Source organism: Gymnogyps californianus, chromosome 1 (genome assembly GCF_018139145.2).
Source record: "Gymnogyps californianus isolate 813 chromosome 1, ASM1813914v2, whole genome shotgun sequence".
Classification (NCBI taxonomy): Eukaryota; Metazoa; Chordata; class Aves; order Accipitriformes; family Cathartidae; genus Gymnogyps; species Gymnogyps californianus.
Window position 1 is genome coordinate 212531117 of NC_059471.1, and position 18954 is coordinate 212550070.

The following is an 18954-nucleotide window of genomic DNA, read 5'->3' on the forward strand; positions in this document are numbered from 1 at the left end:
CTGAATTAGTTTAATTTGTCACCATAAATCAATCACTCCAATCCCTTAACTAACTTAATTGCTCTTTGAATTCCCTTTCTGTTTGTCAAAATCTCTCAAAGTCACTGATACCTCATATTCAGGCTATTATTCAAGTCATATTGGATGATTACGTTTTTATTACAGGTAATTTTTACATAATGTTCATATAGTACTGACAACTCATAAGGCCTAAAGCAGGGAAGGGGACTGGATATTAAAACGCTACTCCAGAAATGAGTGTGCCAGGATATTAATTAGAAATGAGCTCAGGATGTAAAGTGAAAATCAGAAATATATTTGGTTTTTTGCTTCTTGTTGGACAAACGGTATTTTATCAGAAAGTGAACGTGGATTCATAGTAAGTCGTCATGGATGCCTACATTTTGAAACAGATTATTCTGAAGGCTAAATAACCTGCTAAACCGATTCAGCACAGTGCTGAGATTTCTCTCCCCCGTTACGAACCCTTAAGCCCCGTGCCCCCGGAGAGGCCGTGGTGCTGCCTTGCTGATACAGGTGATACCGACGCCGTGGCACGTAGCATGACCAAGTGTGTTTTACACTCAGCATGAAACCGGAGCCGGTCTGCGGGGGCGAGGGGAAGCCCCAAAGCGGACTGGCATCGCGCCGATGATTGTCAGCCTGGTGTAGGGCAGAACGAACCCTACTGTGAATGGGCACCAAAAGAGAAGAAAGATCTAAGTTCCTCTTTAAAGATTAGTTTTTCATATTCTACACCCCTAAATGGACCCTGAGGTTTCCTTACAGCCAGCGCAGAACACTTAGGGAAAAGTTCCCTTTAAGACAGTCCTGTTTCCCTATCACGTAAACAGCATTTAATAAAGCAAGTAGTGACCCTTATAATATAAAAACTGAAAAATCTTTCCCTTGACAACATCTGGCAAAAAAGGAAGCCATTAATATTTTACAAGACAGTTAGATCCTACAAACTCCACCTCGCTCTTAAAATATTAAAAGCTTTCTCAAAACTGTATTTCTCCATTGTTAAACCCTTAATTAAATTGATTCATACAGCTAATGTCCTAATTTCATGCGAGAACTTCAATACAAAGGGTTTGCTGCTACTTGGAACATGGATATCCCACTTGAAATAAAAACCACGTAAACCATTAGTCTGTTGAACGCACAGGAGTGCTGAGACCTAAGTCAGTGCGGGCTGTTAATTATTTCTGTGATAACCTTAGCTATGAGGATATATGCAAAAATATACATATAGGCAACAAATAATCATTGCCATGTCAGATAAATCATAGAATCATAGACTCATTTAGGTTGGAAAAGACCTTTAAGATCATCGAGTCCAACTGTAAACCTAACACTGCGAAGTCCACCACTAAACCAATCTAAATCTAACTTCAAATACAGAACAAAGACTCCAAAGAGTTTTAGGGGTAGATTTTACAAATGGATTCCCATCAATTCCTGACTTCAAATAGCTTCTGCATGAGATTAAAGGTGTATTTATTCAGCAACTGGGCTCCAAGAATCCGACCAACATACAGCGCTCTTGTGTTACCTATCTGCACTTAGCTCTTGCCAGGAAATCCTACCAGATTCACTAGTTAGCAAAACACAGCACATTCTCTTTTTAAACTAATGAACTTTAAAACTAAAATGAACAAAATTGTCAGTGCCACAAAGGCAGCTAAAGCAGTCCCTGCATACAGCTCTTCGAGGTTTGCTCTCTATACAGAAGCCAATTTTCACTAAGCAGCAAATTAGAGCACGGCGGGGACTAAGATTATTACATCTAACTGAAGGTACAGAATAAATTTAGATGGGAGGAATTTATTGGATTATTTTGTTTAGGGAATAGAAGTTAAACACCTCTAACAAAGCCATGAGATTCTTAATGAAGATGAGACTAGTTAAGGCCTTAGTTCTACATCTCATCCCAAAGAAGCACATTTCTAAGATCATTATTACATTCAAATTGAAGTTTTCCCTTTTCTCCCTTCTGCCTTTTAAAACAAAATCCAGACCAATGTTCCAAGAAAACCTGCCTGTAAGTTGAATAATACAAACCGCATCCCTATGAGCTAGGATATGAGCTATGCGCTTGCATGTTATATTTGAAGACACATCTGGAAATTAATGTTGTTCATTTATGTCCTGGTTTCAGCTGGGGTAGAGTTAATTTTCTTCCTAGTAGCTGGTACAGTGCTGTGTTTTGGATTTAGGATGAGAATAATGTTGATAACACGCTGATGTTTTAGTTGTTGCTAAGCAGTGTTTGCACTAAGTCAAGGACTGCTCAGCTTCTCACCCCACCCCACCAGCGAGGAGGCTGGGTGGCACAAGAAGCTGGGAGGGGACACAGCCGGGACAGCTGACCCCAACTGACCAAAGGGATATTCCATACCATAGGACGTCATGCTCAGTACATAAACGAGGGGGAAAGCTGGCCGGGGGCCGTTGCTTGGGAACTGGCTGGGCATCGGTCAGTGGGTGGCGAGCAATTCCATTGTGCATCGTTTTGTATATTCTAATTCTATTATTATTATTATTATTATTATTATTATTATTATTTTCCCTTCCTTTTCTGTTCTATTAAACTGTCTTTATCTCAACCCATGAATTTTACTTTTTTTTTGTCTGATTCTCTCCCCCATCCCACGGGCAGGGGGGAGTGAGCGAACGGCTGAGTGGTGTTTAGCTGCCTGCCGGGTTAAACCACCACAATTTACAAGACATAAAAGCTACTCGTGATGCCAGCACCAAGTAAACCGAAGAGAACTGTCCCTATTTCGTTGATATGTATCATATATATATCTCAATATGCCTGTATTTCTCAAACACTGTGTATCTTTTCTGCCTAGTAGCAATCCTACCATAACAAGGGATATCTAAATACATTTTGGAGGCAAGATAAAAGCTCCATTATATGACAAGGAATATTATGACTAACAGAGAGATTATACTAATCATGAGTAAAAAGATGTTTGATCCTACTTATGCTGAAAGTTTTTAAAAATCTTAAAAAATCTTTTAAATGAATTTTATCCTCAGGAAAATGATTAAAACCAGAAAAGCCTTGAGATGTCAGCTGGTGACATGTTTTTCTTCTTTATCTTTCTTTTTTGTTGTTGTTGCTGTGAAAAAAAATCTGAGAGAATACAGCAAAGTGCATCATTAACTTCTTATTAATTTTATAATACAAAGGCAATTCAGTTAAAATAGTGGTGCTGCAACTTTAAATTACAGAACTAGCTTGGTATTTAATGAGAGATTTAGCACAGCGGGGTTTCTGTTAAATTAAGTTGTGCCTTCACATCACAGTGGGAAAACAGGTGTATATTGGTTTAGAATTATGGAAATGTTGACTAATTCCAAGGCTTGTAATCAAACAGCAAGGCACCCTGCAATATTTTCTTCCAAGATTCTGCATTAATCATTTATGTCTGGTCTTATTTTCTTCATGTCCACTAAAAGAGCGCAGCTCAAAGGAGCAGATAAAGCGCTCGTGTTTTCATGTCTCTGTTAAGGATGAGGTCCATGCAAAAAGTAGATATAGAAAGAGAGCACTGCAGGCTTTGCTCAAACACCTACCTAAATTAAACTGAATGTGCAGTCTTGGAAGGGGGATAAATTTCACACTAAAAAAACATGGTTTTGGCTTCGTGAATGCTGATCCAAAACCTGCTTACCGAGCCATGTGGAGCAGGTCTGCATTTTAAAAATGAAGAGACTAAGCCCAGAAATAATCTGGCCTCTATCATTTAATGAACATAGAGGTATTTCCCTCCATGCTTCTGCAGCTGTGTGGGTTATACCTGCTCACAGGTAAGATGCAAGCGAGTTCCAACCGCCGCAGCATCCCTGCAGCCCCCTGCTCCTACATCTGCCATCATTCCTTACCTTACACAATAAATCACCTGCCTTTGCCTCGGATTTTCTTCCTGGGCTATTTAAGGATGCCTCTTATCTGACGCATGGTGGTATTACAGTAAAAGTGGAAGGCATGGATTCTTTTGTTTCCAGGAGACACCTTATTACTGAACCTCCTACATACCATATCTCATTTACTGGAAGCAAGCTGACACTTGATGCCCAAATGAACCTGATCCAAATTCATCTCTTGTTGTAACCCTGCCAGAAGATTGCTTCCATTTGCTCTGAGACTGTTTCGCACATGGACCTATCCACTACTGATTCCTGCTCGTTTGGTGAAAGCTGCTTAGCGGGCAAGAGCTAACAACATGGAAATTGCTAAAATTCATATAAGGAGAATCCTGCCAACGTGAAGTGTTTTCAGCACGTGTGCCACAACTTTAAAGTGTGCTTAAATGAAGTTATTTTAGGAATACACAGATGCAGCATAACAGTATCACCATATATGCTGAATGTCAGCATACAGCACGTGCAAAATATAGAATCTGTTATATAACCTATGCTGAATCATTCTCAAAGAGAAGTAATGGATCTGTATTTGAGTTGCTTCTCTTTATTAGATGTGTCCCTTTAAAAAGTAGGTATAACAACTTATCTCAAAGTAAAATCTTAACATCACTGGCAGTATCAGGAATATTTTTAAAGCCCAGGCCCCAGAGTCACAGGAATGTAATTTTCACATTTCCTTAAAAGAAAAGTTTGTAACCTCACAGTCAGGACAGAAAAACACAGCTTGAAAAGACAAGTTTTAAATGACAAAGAGTTAGAGATCACATTAGAAAAAAAAATATTATATTTTTGAGCTTTATTTAAAAAAAAATTAAAAGGTACAGTAGTCTGTTTAACTGCTGCATGCTCGTTAGCTGTACAAAAGCAGAGGAGAAAATGATGCCCTGCCTAAGTAAGATGCGATGCAGAGCTGAGCCAGCTTTGCCACCTGTACATGGGGAGGTCAGGGAAGGAGTCTGCCCCTCCGAGTCACCGGCTGGGATAACTAAGATCTCTCAAAACACAACAGCTAGCTCGTGGGGCTCAGGGAAGAACAGAGGAGCAAACAAAAGGCCCCTCTCTGCTTCTAAGGGGAGCGATGTATAGATCTTGTGGCAGAGCTTCAGGGTAGGGTCCCACACCCAACCTGGACCCAGGGATGCTGGCTGGGCAGGGTGCTGCTCCAGCAGCTCAGGACCACCTCCGCTGGAGTGTCCATCGTACCCAGCCAGTCAGCACAGCCATTTGACTCAAAGCATGTTGGAGAGCAATTACACAACGAGTTGCGTTAAATGCAACGTTAGCTGAATTGGGTTAGAGAGCATTCATCCAAGGGCTCGGCATTTTCTGGCAGTGGGGATGGGAACCAACAACTGGGGTTGCAGACCCAGAGGATACTGAGATTCAACCTGAGCTCCGAAGTGGTCTCAAAGAGAATCGTCCCTCAGAGCCTTCCTTTCTCTCTGAGGATGGCACATCCATCCTCTACACCCTCAAAAGCCGAGCCTGCCACTAGGAGGTCTGTAAGGTCTTGACACTGTCCCTTCCAAGGACCAGTTGCTGGAAAACTGTCCTGGTTTCGGCTGGGACAGAGTTAACTTTCTTTTTAGTAGCTGGTACAGTGCTGTGTTTTGGATTTAGTGTGAGAATGATGTTGATAACAGGCTGATGGTTTAGTTGTTGCTAAGTAGCGCTTATCCTAAGTTAAGGCTTTTTCAGTTTCCCATGCTCTGCCAGCAAGCAGGTGTGCAAGAAGCTGGGAGGGAGCACAGCCGGGGCAGCTGACCCGAACTAGCCAAAGGGGTATTCCATACCATGGAACGTCATGCCCAGTATATAAACTGGGGGAGTTGGCTGGGAGGCGCGGATCGCGGTTTGGGAACTAACTGGGCATTGGTCAGCGGGTGGTGAGCAATTGCATTGTGCATCACTGGTTTTTTTCCTTCCCTCCCCTTCCTTTTTTTTTTGTTGCATTCCTTTTCATTACTATTATTATTATATTTCATTATTACTGTTGTTAGTATTATATTTTACTTTAGTTATTAAACTGTTCTTATCTCAACCCACGAGTTTTACTTTTTTTCTCTCCTTTCCTCCTCCTCACCCCACTGGGAGGGGGAGGGGGAAATGGCTGCGTGGTGCTGAGTTGCTGACTGGGGTTAAACCACGACAAAAACATAATTTGAATCTGAAGTGCCACAATTTTTCTTTTATTTTCCTGAAGCTGGCCTACCTCTGCAGATTTCCTACCACCTCTTCCAGCATTTTCGCTTGCAAAGGACAGAGGACTCCCATTTTACCTTGGGAAATTAGCAGGATTCATGGGTAACTATCTGACATACTTCTCTACATTGGTCATTGCCATGACAGATGAGGTGGCTTTCCTAACAGGAGTTGCATAAAGTGATCTGGCCAGATGTGAATTTTTCAAACACATAGTGTCCAATTTCACACACAGCACGTAGGAACTAAAGGAGGTATTGGCCATATAACTGTCAGTCCAGTCAATGTTCTATTTATTTATAGTGTTGTATACATTTTTGTATTTTTGTGTCTGTAACCATACACTCCAACCATATACTTGAACACTTCCCCTACATCAAGAGGGAATATACCTCCATCCTTTATATTTTTCCTTTCCCATCCCCAAAGTATTTAGCCATGTTCAGCAGAAGAAATAAAAACATTAGAACAAGAAAATGTCAGAGTTAGGTCATGCAATTACCAGCGATATACTTCTGTCTAGCCCTGTAACTTAAATCTGAACTACAGTAGGGTAACGCAAGCTACGGTTTGTACAACACAACCGCGACTGTTTCAGCCCCCGGTGTGAGGTATCAGTGAGAACAGGTTGCTGAGGAGAGGTGGTGGCAGGGAACAGGATGACACTGTGCAAGTAGCTATGTGGTACCACGCTCTACGGTACGCCGATGTGCAGCCACCACACCAATGCAGTCAGGTTGTTTAGAAACCATGTGGATAAAGGTTGCATTTAACAAAGTTGGCCGTATTTTGTCTTTTCCTCTTCTCTCCCTTTTCAAACTAGAAGCCCCAGTGATGCAGTGTTGTTCTGCCATATGTTTTTTTCCCCCCTCCCTCCCCCTTAAATAAAAAAAAAAATTGAATCTACCTTGCACTTCAGTAACTGCCTCTAGTCAGCAGGAATCAGCACTGTTTCCAGCCAAGGGACTTTCTACAGAAGAGCAACTGCCTTTTGAGATGATGCCATTGCTACAGGGCTGGCACCGTTACAGGACAGACCATCAGGTTAGCCACCCTCCCTTGAAGACATCAAGGTCATTTGGGGCACCAAGCAGCATCTTGAGCAAAAGGGCTATTTTTCTGGCGACAAAATAATTAGGATGAAAAAGTAAATGTACTCACCCCAGGTAAAGTTTTAATATTGTGCAGTGCATTCTGTGCCTCAAGAGCAGCTTTTCTTGTATAAAATGTTACGAAACAACAACCTATAGAGAGAAATGAAAAGCTTTCAGAAATTAGTGAGTATGATTTGTGAGAGTACAATAGGGAGGGAGAAAAAACAGTGGTTGAACAACACATCATGAAAGCTGGAAATGTGAATTATCATGAGGCTGCCTGAATGACATGAATAAAAGAAAGCTTGCATGGTTTAAAATAAAAAGTCACCCCCTGTGCATTGCGTCTATAGCACACCTACATTGTTAGTGAACTGTAATCACTTAGAAATTAAGTTAACCAAAATCCAATTGGCTTTGTACAGTGTAAATAAGGTTATATTTTTCTGAAGGCTCCCCATTATGCTTTGAATATAAGTAACATGGCAAGCTGAAGCAGCAGGAATTCATTGTTGCATCCCAGGCGGAAAATCAAGTTAAAGCAGGACCTTATTTAAAGGGCCTTATATATAAGAGCTAAGATTTGTTCCCCCCCTATTTGAAAGCAGGTGGGACTGGAGGTAGGACACTCATCTCAGTTGCAAGAATGAAAAATAAGCTACAGGAGAATTCGCCACTGGAAGCTACTGATGGTTGACAGCGTTAAGTGAGGCTCTGCTCACCCTGCGTCTGTGTAACCTTCAGTGAAGCACAGTTTTAGGTGCCTTAATCCTGTGGTTTTCCCTTTGGCAGCATGGTCCAACTGGGTGGTCTGTGGGACCAAACACAGGTTGTTGCCACTTTCTCCACCGCAAACATTTAAAGTAACTCTTCCCGCAGCACACGCAACCCAGGCAGCTCAACACCAGCCCCAGGGTGAGGTCAGGGCTCACGGGCAGATCCTCAGGGAAGAGCTATAACATGACAGGCGTGGGACAAAGAAACAAGGACCAGGATTTGACTTGCTGCAATCTGTAATGTCCCACAGCAATGAAGCCTGCTCCTAGGCATGCATGGGGCACGTGTGGAGAGCTTACCGCGGGAGGACCTTGCATCCATGTTGCGGGTGGGATGCTCAACGTGACATCCCAGCTTGTGACTTCAACTTTACTTCCAGCGGGAGGGAAACCACTTTATGAGCATCACTCGCACACTTATGTGCATAACACAAGATTGCAGGTATAGACACAAGGAAAATTCACACTTAAATACCTCCCACCCAGCACAGTAAATCAGTGATGTAGGAACACCCTTAGAGACGAATCTGTTGCTACTCTAATATGGGGAAATATGGTGGGGCTGAATGCAGCCCTTGTCCCGTGGACATGGGCAGCCCCTGCTTTGGAGCCATGTCACATTAAGAAGAGACCCCAAAACTCCTATAGAGCTCAGTGGCTGCAGATGGGGTGCTCAGGGACCCAGCTGCTATGGGGAGAGGAAAAACCTGCTGGCTAATGCTGGTTGGGAGGCAGAAGTGGCAACTGAAGTAAAAACCTACTTTGTATCAAACAAGATGATGCAGATTTTACTGATGACTCAGAAAACAATCCTATTCTCCTAATCACAGACAGAGATTTGTTGCAACTCCAGAGAAATGTCAAAACCAAACAGTAGATAGAAGAAACCCCGGCTCTCGAGCCTCGGTGTTCCCTCAGAGCATCGTCTCCCTAATGTTGACCAAGGTGAAACAGCACATCCCACCTGATATGCCTGCTTTTGTCCAACCTCGCAGCATCCCCATAACAGTAAAGGAGACCTAGGAGAAAGCGTGCATAGGAGAACACAGCCAGCAAACCTTTTAAGTAACCGTATGGAGGTGGCCCCTACCACACCTTGGAAGGAAGGGCTGAATCCAGAACTCCGCTGCCTCTCGCTTGGCTCAAGCTGTGCATTGCACTGTGAACTCTCCCTCCGGCTTTGCAGCCAGGCCAGCGACGACCATTACCTTTATAACAAGCAAAGGTAATCATGTATTCCCAGCTGGAATACAGTGAGTTTATCCCTAACGCAGAAAAGCACTTGCAGGCAATACAATACACGGGCAGGCAGGTAATGCAGACTTAACGCAGCTGAGAGAAAGATTTTTCATACTGCCAACAGGTTCCTTAAAATGTCACAGTTTACGATAGGGATGGTTTAATAATTATTTCAGTGAGCCGAACATTGTTCTGCAGGGATGAGTATTACAGACAGCCACAGCCTGTTAAGGTTTGTGCTTCCTGTGAGTGTTTCTAAGTCTTCTATTCCACTGGAAAATTCTGCAAATTTAAATTATTTTACTCCGGAATGAAAATGGGAAACAAATCTGAATTTGTGACATTTATTAGTGCGACTTTGAGAAAACATTGAGACATTTTTCTATCCTGCCAGCCAGCTCCAAAGTCTATCTTCTGTTGTTTCTTCATTTGGTTTATTAGCTTTTTAATATAAAGCTTTTTAACCAGGAGAGAGGATTCAGAGCGGAAAATATCAAGCAGTAGTCATGACTTTGCAATTGCGATGTCCTTTACCATGGATCCGAAGAGTTTCATTTTAGATTTCAGCTCTGTGGGTTTATTCCGACAAGGAGAAGTTTGAAATCTATTGGTTTATCGTTCTTGGCACTACTTGAAAGAACTGCACTTGAAAGATGAATATGCTGTGAAATACCCTTTAACTAGTCATTTTTGGGAAGTAATAGCGCAGGAAAGAAAAATGTCTCTGTGAATGAGGACTGGGAGAAAACAGTAGCTTAATGGGAAACGTGCAGATGTTTCAGGCAGGTCATTGGACCCTGACAAAAATGGAGACTTCTAAGCTCACAGACCGACATATCTGAAAATGCACATGAATAAAATCTTTCTCTGGACTCATTTTGCTCGTGTCTTCTTGAAAAAACTCAACAAAACAAGAGATGGTTTGCTGTGGCTTGAGGAGAGCATGGACACCAGTTGTGGACACCTGATTCTGAAGCTATCTGCTAAAGAGGTCAGGGCTGGACTAAAAAAAGAAAATAAGAAAACACAGAAGAACAGAAAAAGCAAAAGTGCACATGGTCCCAAAGGAAACACTATAGCTCAGCCTATGGACTTTCCAGAGGTGCTCGCTGCCAAGTTATGCAAACCACTGCAGCTCCAACGGGCCGGCTTTCAGGATGCCTCCAGTGTAAAAATCCCTTTGGCTCAGTACTACATCCCGTAGGAGAAAGTACCAAATTCAGTCCTTTCTGCGGAAATATTGGAAGGGAAGACGCCTGTGTTAGAGGACAGGGCTAATCTGTGCTTTAGGACTGGTAGCTGGCCCCTGCTGAAAGACAACTAGGAAACGACTTTCCTTCCTCCATTCTCCCTAAGAAAAAGTAATATTTCCAAAGACAAATCAGTGACACTGCTGGAAAAAAAAAAGTACATTTCCTACTAAGAGAAAAGAAAAAAAACCCAACTCTCCTCTCTCCAGCCCTCTGCATACATAATCTTGGCTTCATCACCAACAAACTTGGCAGCAGCTTGAACCACAACTAAACTTTTCTGACATCCAAATAACTCAAAGCCTGACAGTGATAACCTTCTCCCCTCCTAGTCAGGATAATTTAAAAGGTGAATTGGTTTGTGCACATGGTTCTGCCGATCCTCAACAGCCTGAAATACAGCCCAGTTTAACTCCATGTGGGTTAGTATCTTCTCGACCAAAGGAACAGGAGCTCGTGCTGCCAGTCAGTGCCTCCAAAGCAGCAAATCTCCTGTGTTTTGGTAAGCTGGTTGTGCTCTACTTGGAACCGTATTTACTACAGCGTAAGACATTTCTTCTTTGTACCTAGAAAAATGCTGAATGAATCATGTGGATCCCTACAGTCCCTTAAGGACATCAGCAACAACTTCATGGCTATCCTGCCAGATGCTTGAACAGACTGAATAAAACCTGCCACCCCGTGCTGCACAGCGTCTAATAGCAACAAATGGGATGCCTGAGAAACAAAGGCAGAAACCAGCCCTACTTCTCAGAGCATCTGATGAGAAAACGCTGCAGTGTGTACACTACAATGCTCAACTTCAACACCTCATTAAAAAAAGGGAAAAGATCTCTTATTTCAGCTTGTTTTCTCTCTCTCTCTTTTTTTTCTTCTTCTTCTTTTTTCAAAGGAAATTTAGTGCCAGAAAAAGACCTCCAGGTCCCAGCCATTGGGAGAGAGTTGACACATTCAATTCTCCATGACACATTCAATTCACAAGCCCCTGCTCAGGCTGCCAAAGGCACCAATTAGCACCAGTGGTGGAGATTTTATTTATTTAATTTCCACGGAAACCTGTTTAGCAAGACACGGACAGGGGCAAACAGCCTTGTGTATGGCTAGAAACAGCTTTACTTGAGTCACTGTCAAAGATGGCAGCAACGGATTACATGGGGATCATGCAGCCACGGCTTCACTAAAGCAACCATTTAGAAGTCAGAGATGGGCAAAAAAAGAGCGAATGGTGAGAAATCTCACGCCACTGTACCCATGAATTTCTGCTGACAGCGAACCTGGGTTTCTGGAGGACGTTTGTGCGCATTGTGGAATTACGACAGATTGCAGAGTTTTCACCATGAAACTTCAAAAAATGCCATTCTTCCTACGAGCACAAGGATTTTTTCAAAGAGCTGCTAGTGACCTCCCGCAACAGGACTTCTCCTCCTGTGCGACTTCTGCTCTACGACCCACATTAGCCACCTGTGAAACCCTTGCCCCATCCACCCAGCAGAGCAGACTCGGCTTTGTTAGGCTGTAAGATACAGCCATATGACATCGCTAGGAGCAACGTCATGTCGTTTTTTTTATCACTTTCTCCCAATTCAAACACAGACTAATTACTCCGTGAGAGCTGTTTACATTCCTAATTTTGAACAACTAACAAAAGGAAGCTCTTCTCCACTCGGAGATGTGGCTTACGCAGTCCTTGCTGGCATTTAACAGCACTGGGATCTGTGTAAGAGGCTTAATCTCTCAGCCAGGATTTCATGCTTGATTGAATACGGCAACTTCCATCTTGCTTCGGGTATGAAAAAGTCTCTTACAGCTCCCTAAACTGAATATACTTTTCCTAGGTTAAAGTTACCAGGAATTACACGTGTGCATCAATATGAGAAAGTAACTCTTGGACGTGGACAGGAATTAAAACATGTTGTTCTACAAGATGCTCTGAGGTTTTGATTTGCTTGAAGAAAAATGTGCTGCAATTTCCCAGGCGTGAAAATTTAACTTTTGGGAATTAAAAGAGAAAAGATGTAGGAGAAAAAAATCCCTCATATCTGTTGGTCTGAGTTGTGAGTTTCTATAGTTTTCAACTGTCAAAATTTGTCAGTTTGGATCTCTGCTGCGTTGTGCATATTATCACCTGCTGCCAGTATCTGAACCCTAACCATAGGGTATAGAAATACAAGAGCTTATCAGTGTGCCTGCAAAGCCTGCAACAACTTAAAAGTATGAAATTTGCTTTACCTTCTAGACTAATAAAATAAACACTTCAAAACAGCTATAATGATTATCTGATGATTGAACTCTGTATTCTTTTAGCAAGTAATGGAATCTTGGCAGACAAATTCAATTCAAAATACATTCACATTCAGGACATCAACAAAGTCATCATGTTGTGAATTGAAAATTCCTTTAAAGGCTGCGTTTGAATTCTAAGGGGCTGACAGATCAAGGGACTGAAGGCCCTGGAAGGCTAAATGAGTGAAGTCCCGCTATGTTTCTTTCTTTCTGTGAATGAAGCTCACTTTTGTGTGTGCATTTGCAAGCAGAACAGGTGCTGGCTTCATACAAGCTTGGAATCTCAATGGGGACAGTAGCTTCTTGTCAATCCAGCACAGTTCAAGCTAGTTTAAGTTAAGGAGGATTTCTTTTTCTTTTTTTTCCCCTTCAAATGTTCCTCTCCTGATTTCCACATTCATTCTTCCACTACCAAAATTTAAACATTACACTATGATTTAACAGGGCTGCCTTTTAAAAGAGTGTCCTGGTTTAAAAGAGTGTCCTGGTTTCAGCTGGGATAGAGTTAACTTTCTTTTTAGTAGCTGGTACAGTGCTGTGTTTTGGATTTAGTGTGAGAATGATGTTGATAACACCCTGATGCTTTAGTTGTTGCTAAGTAGCGCTTATCCTAAGTTAAGGCTTTTTCAGTTTCCCATGCTCTGCCAGCAAGCAGGTGTGCAAGAAGCTGGGAGGGAGCACAGCCGGGGCAGCTGACCCGAACTAGCCAAAGGGATATTCCATACCATAGAATGTCATGCCCAGTATATAAACTGGGGGGAGTTGGCCGGGAGGGGTGGATCGCTGCTCGGGCATCAGTCAGCGCGTGGTGAGCAATTGCATTGTGCAGCATTTGTTTTTCCTGGGTTTTATTTCTCTCTCTTTTACTTATCTTCCTTTTCATCATCATTATTATTATTACTACTATTATTATTATTATCATCATCATTATTATTATTTCAGATATTAAACTGTTCTTATCTCAACTCACGAGTTTTACTTTTTTTCCCCGATTCTCCTCCCCATCCCACCGCAGGGCAGGGAGGGAGGAGTGAGCGAGCGGCTGTGTGGTGCTTAGTTGCTGACTGGGGTTAAACCACAACAAAGGGTCTCTTGCATTCCAGCTGTTCACGCGAACGCTGAAATACGTGCTCCGTAAATCACAAACAGCTGCCTGAACAGTGTGATTTGCAACCAAACCCACCATGACCTACACTGTTATTTTCCAAAAGGCCATGAAGACATCAAAAATTCTCTTCCACTGAAGCCACTGAAAAGACCTATTGCTACAGGAGTTCAGCTGCATGGTTGGTCAACAAGCTTTTTCACATTCGTTAAATTTGATGCACTGCAATGGGAACCTTGTCCGGCATTTCTTCTCTATTACAGATTTTAGTGCAATTAGCTAGCCTGCATGGAAGACACCAGTCTAGTATTAGGAGAGGTGTTTCAAGTCTTAGAGATTTTGGTTGGGTGATTCCATACAAAAACAGAGAAAACCATGAACTGCCTGAATAGCAAATACAGACATTACTGACAAAGGAAAGCAAAAAACGTTTCCAGAAGTAAAAATCCGACTATTTCTGTAATTCCGCTGAACAGAAAAAGAAGGTGGCTAAGGCAGGGATGCATTTTGATTCCTACCTGCACCGTCCTCTTGCTCTATTGTATATGGAGTCACTCAAGAGTACGATGGCAATGATTCACTCCCAAAGCAATCCCTGATAGAATTGCCATATACTGCAGAAATCAACCTTTAACGCCGCCGCCTCCCAATTAGCTCAGGTTTGCTAATAGTTTGATATAATTGGCACCCTGATGGAAACCGTATTACCAATCCTGTCACCAGCCAGGAAACCGCATCGCCACTCTAATGACAGCACATATTATAGCGATGCCACTTCTAATATTAATACATTAGCTGAATGTAGGCAGGGGCTCACATGCGAGAAGGATTCACAACCGGGACGTGCCAAATTCCACCCTGTGCTCTATTTTTCCTCCCGGTTATAACATCCAGGGCGGCAATGCACCAGCCCCAGCATGCCCCGAACCGCCCCTATCGCATTAAAGCAGAAATGCTCCAGGCCGGTAATAGCCCTGTAAATGGCCAGTGAAAAATGATCCCATGGAGCTCAATTTTTTCTCTCCTTGCCTTGCAAGTTATGACGGCCTTTCTGTTAATTGGCCACAAGTCCTAGTTTGCTGTCAGCCTTCAGCTGCACCGGGGAGCTCTCTTGGAGGCGTCGCACTCTGTCATTCCCGTACCCTTGTGAATAAAAATGCTCTCTATAAATGTCCTCTGCCTACAAAATGGAAGTGGTTTTTTTTCCCTTTTTTTTTTTTTTTTTTTTGACCTAGATTAAATCTGCTGCATTTTCAAGCCTTTTGGGAAAGCAACTAAGAACTAATATGCACCGGTTCGTGTGCCACAACACTTCCCTACCCATTGTTATGTAAATTTTGACTGAAGTGCGACACAGATAGAAAAGATATCAAGGGCAAAATTGCCAGAATCTGCTTTTCTTGCTCTCTGAAATAAGCCACTTATATTAAACAGTTTTAAATGGCTAATAGCTGTAAAAGTATCTGAAGAATTCCAATGTACATTTTTTCATACAGGACAATGACAGCTTTTGCAAATTCCTGAACTCTCCTGCTGACTGCGTAATGACCGGGAAGCAAATAGGCAGCACGCTGGTACTCTCTGGTTTACTTTTGAAGAAAGGGGCCAACTTCCACATCTACAGCTTGGTAATACTCATTCGATATTTGCACTAGATGGTGATAAAGGAGTAAAAAAAAAAAGCAGATGCAGAATTAGATTATATAGGTGGTGGCAGGGTAAATAAATACACACAAATCAGGTTTATAGCATCAAGGCAATTTCATGTCATTACTAACTTATCTGTCCCTAAAGAAACCATCACTGCATGCTGGGATGTAAGCTGAGCTGTAATGTTCTGGGCTGACTAGTGGATGAGAGATGTCCAAACATAAACTCAGAAAATGCTGTGAAGATATAGGTGACCAGTCAGTGGTATTGGATGGGCATATCACTACTGCATCAACATCCTGAACTGCAGGTTGATGGAAACACCACTGGCCTGGCCTCGGATGTTCCTCCTCTGTCAGCCCCTCCAAGCACCCACCCTGTGTAAATCCCTTGGGAGAGTCATTGCTTTCCCAGCCCCGTGAGATGGAAGGCTGTCAGTCAATCAACACCAGTGAGAAAATCAAAGCGGCTGCTCAGCCCCTCTTGTCGAGTTCATGTTTGGTCCGTTCACATTTCTAGATCTCCGTGGTAGAGAATAATTGGGATCTTGTACATCAGTCCATACGTCTTACAATAAAAACTGCCTATCAGAGCTTTTGGAAAAAAAAATCTCAGGGAAGTAGGACAGCAGGGGGAGAGGGTGGGAGACGGTATTCCAGTCTCTAGCTCTGTGAGGAGTCTCCCATGGGAAGTCACTGTACTTCCCACCTGTAAAATATAGAAAAGAATATACACAAAACACAGGAGAGACAAGAAATATTTTTTTAAATTAGAAATTCTAAACAAGGCCTGTCACTATGTATATACATTGTATCACAAAGAAATCTCGAATTTGGAGGGGACATCTAAATGAAACTACAACACAAATAATCACTTATTTCTTGTGCTGCCTTCTCCTCATTTCCCCTTTACCTTTTCTTTTCTTCTTTTCCTTCTTATTCTTGCACTAATTCTCCTTAATCTTTAATTCACTTTCTTCTCCCCTTATATAAATCCTTACTCTTTTCTTCCTAGCAGATGGTCATTGTTTCCTTTTTCCTTGGCCAGGTAACAATTACTGATTTGAGTTTACTGGCTTTGAAATGAATTAACATGTCCTCTGTGCAAGTTAATTCCTAAGTTTGTCCATCTGCTAAATGCATCTTTGGATATAGCAGAGAAAGAGGGTTGAGAGCACAGATGCTAAAAAAAATGGAAATGAAAAATTAAGATGTCCTCCCTTATTAATCCATTCTTACAGCAGAAAACTGGTGTGACACTGTATTTCAATTCAAAAAGACTCTACAAAAGATAATGTTTACATACATTAAAGTAGGCAGGGACACATCTTGCCCTAATGACATTTCCAAAGCCCTACAGTTTCCAACCCCGATATTCACTAGTAGCAAATCAAACTTCCTAGCACACACTTCATATAGTCCTGGATTTCTTTCTATGTTTTCTTTCACTTGAATGCTTGAGAAAGATCACTAAAGACTGGTTTTCCCTGATAACCGTTCCAGACCACTGCTCTGATGAAACCTCTAATTGCACTGCGACTCCTGAGAAGCCACTCAAGTCCTAATCTAACTAGGAGGCAACTCTGTAGTGAAAAATACTCAGAATAGCATAGCTTTACCATAAAATTAGCCCTTTAAAATCTTCAAATCTTTGACTTTGAGAGTTAATTGCAATTTACAAATCTATACTGTCACTATGAAAAATCTTTGTTCTGTATTGGAAATTATTTTGACTGGTTAAATGCCAATGGCATCTTGGGCTGCATCAGGCAGAGAGCTGCCAGCAGGCCAATGGAGGTGATCCCTGCCCTCTGCTCAGCCCTGCTGAGCGCCTCTGGGGTGCTGGGTCCTGTTCTGGGCTCCCCAGTACAAGAGAGATGTGGACATACTGGAGGGAGTCCAGTGAACGGCCGTGAAGATGACGAAGGGACTGGAGCACCTCACATATGAAGAGAGACTGAGAGCGCTGGGACTGTTCAGCCTGGAGAAGAGAAGGCTCAGGGGGGGATCTTATCAATGTATATAAATACTTGATGGGGAGGAAGTAAAGAAGATGGAGCCTTCTCAGTGGTGCCCAGTGACAGGACAAGAGATCATGGGCACAAATTAAAATACAAGAAATTCCATTTAAAAATAAGGAAAAACATTTTTACTGTAAGGGTGATCAACCACTGGCACGGTTTGCCCAGAGAGGTTGTGGACCCTCCATCCCTGGAGATATTCAACTCCTGCCTGGACACAGCCCTGAGCAACCTGCTGTAGGTGACCCTGCTTTGAGCAGGGGCTGGATGAGATGAATCCCAGAGGTTCCTTCCAACCTCAGCCAGCCTGTGATTCTGTGAAATGGCAATGAAGGAATTTAAGGCTTTTCCACAACAACCCTTCTAACACAGCTTAACTTCCTCAGAAATATATTGCAAGCTTATTTAACTTTAGCAGACAACATCAGTTAAACTACTGTTTTATTGTTGCACTCATCAGTTGGGAACCAGCTCTCATTCACTAGCAAATTTCACACACAAGATGAATTTTTTTCATAGCAAGAACACAGGAATTAATCTTTTTTTTTTTTTTAGAAACAGAACCAGAGACATTAAAATCTCAGCATGGCACATGTTGCCACAGACATGCAAGACAATAAGAATGTCTTGCATCATGCCTTGTTTTCAGAAATATATCAAGAAATTTATGAATTCAAAAGCTGATATTATGATGCATTTTTAAAGTTACAGTTTATCCAGTCCTGCTGTATCTGACATGATGAAGTTTTGTTTAAATCCCACACATTCCTTCAGTATTACAAGACCACCTATCCACCCACAGCCCTGACAGCTCTAAAACTCTGAGCTTGTGTCTTCTAAAGACAGCATAGGAAAAGCCAGATCTAGCAGTACAAAGAGACAAAAGAGGAAGAGGTCCACGGAGAAGGAGTTATAAAAGAAGGCATAGGGTGGAAAGATTGTTATTGCTGACACTTAATGAAAACCCACTAAAAAAAAGAACAACAAAAACCCAAACCTGTCCCTTACCCAGAAACTTGGTAAGAACACGGTGTATGGGTTGGTTTCAACACTTATCTGGATTTGGAAGACTTGGATACCGTTTTTGCAAGAGAATCTAAAATCTGACCTTGGATAATTCATTTCTAGGAATAGGGTGTTGAAGTTCTTCTGAAAATAATGTTCAATGCCCATCAATCTTTCAATACCTAAATGCTTTTGAACAATCTGGCCTTTAATCTCCCTGTGCCCTAGCTTCTCCTTGTAAAATGGAAAGAATAAAATGTCCTGAGCTCAAAGGAATACTGTGAAGAAACCATTTAAAAAAAAAAAAGTGAGGTAAAAAGATACTGCAATAATAGCGACGTGAGTAACAGCAGAGCAACACTTGCAAGCGCTGCTTCCATCTAACCCA

At 42.1% G+C, this 18954-nt stretch overlaps 1 protein-coding gene across 1 annotated transcript in view; it reads right to left on the reverse strand.

Annotated features, from left to right (window-relative positions):
- The window catches only part of CELF2 (CUGBP Elav-like family member 2), a 377390-nt gene that overhangs the window by 92042 nt on the left and 266394 nt on the right, over nt 1–18954 (reverse strand). Inside the window, exon 5 of the mRNA XM_050914110.1 lies at nt 7306–7388. Within this exon, the coding sequence (XP_050770067.1) occupies nt 7306–7388 (83 nt within the window). The remainder of the gene's footprint in view (nt 1–7305; nt 7389–18954) is intronic.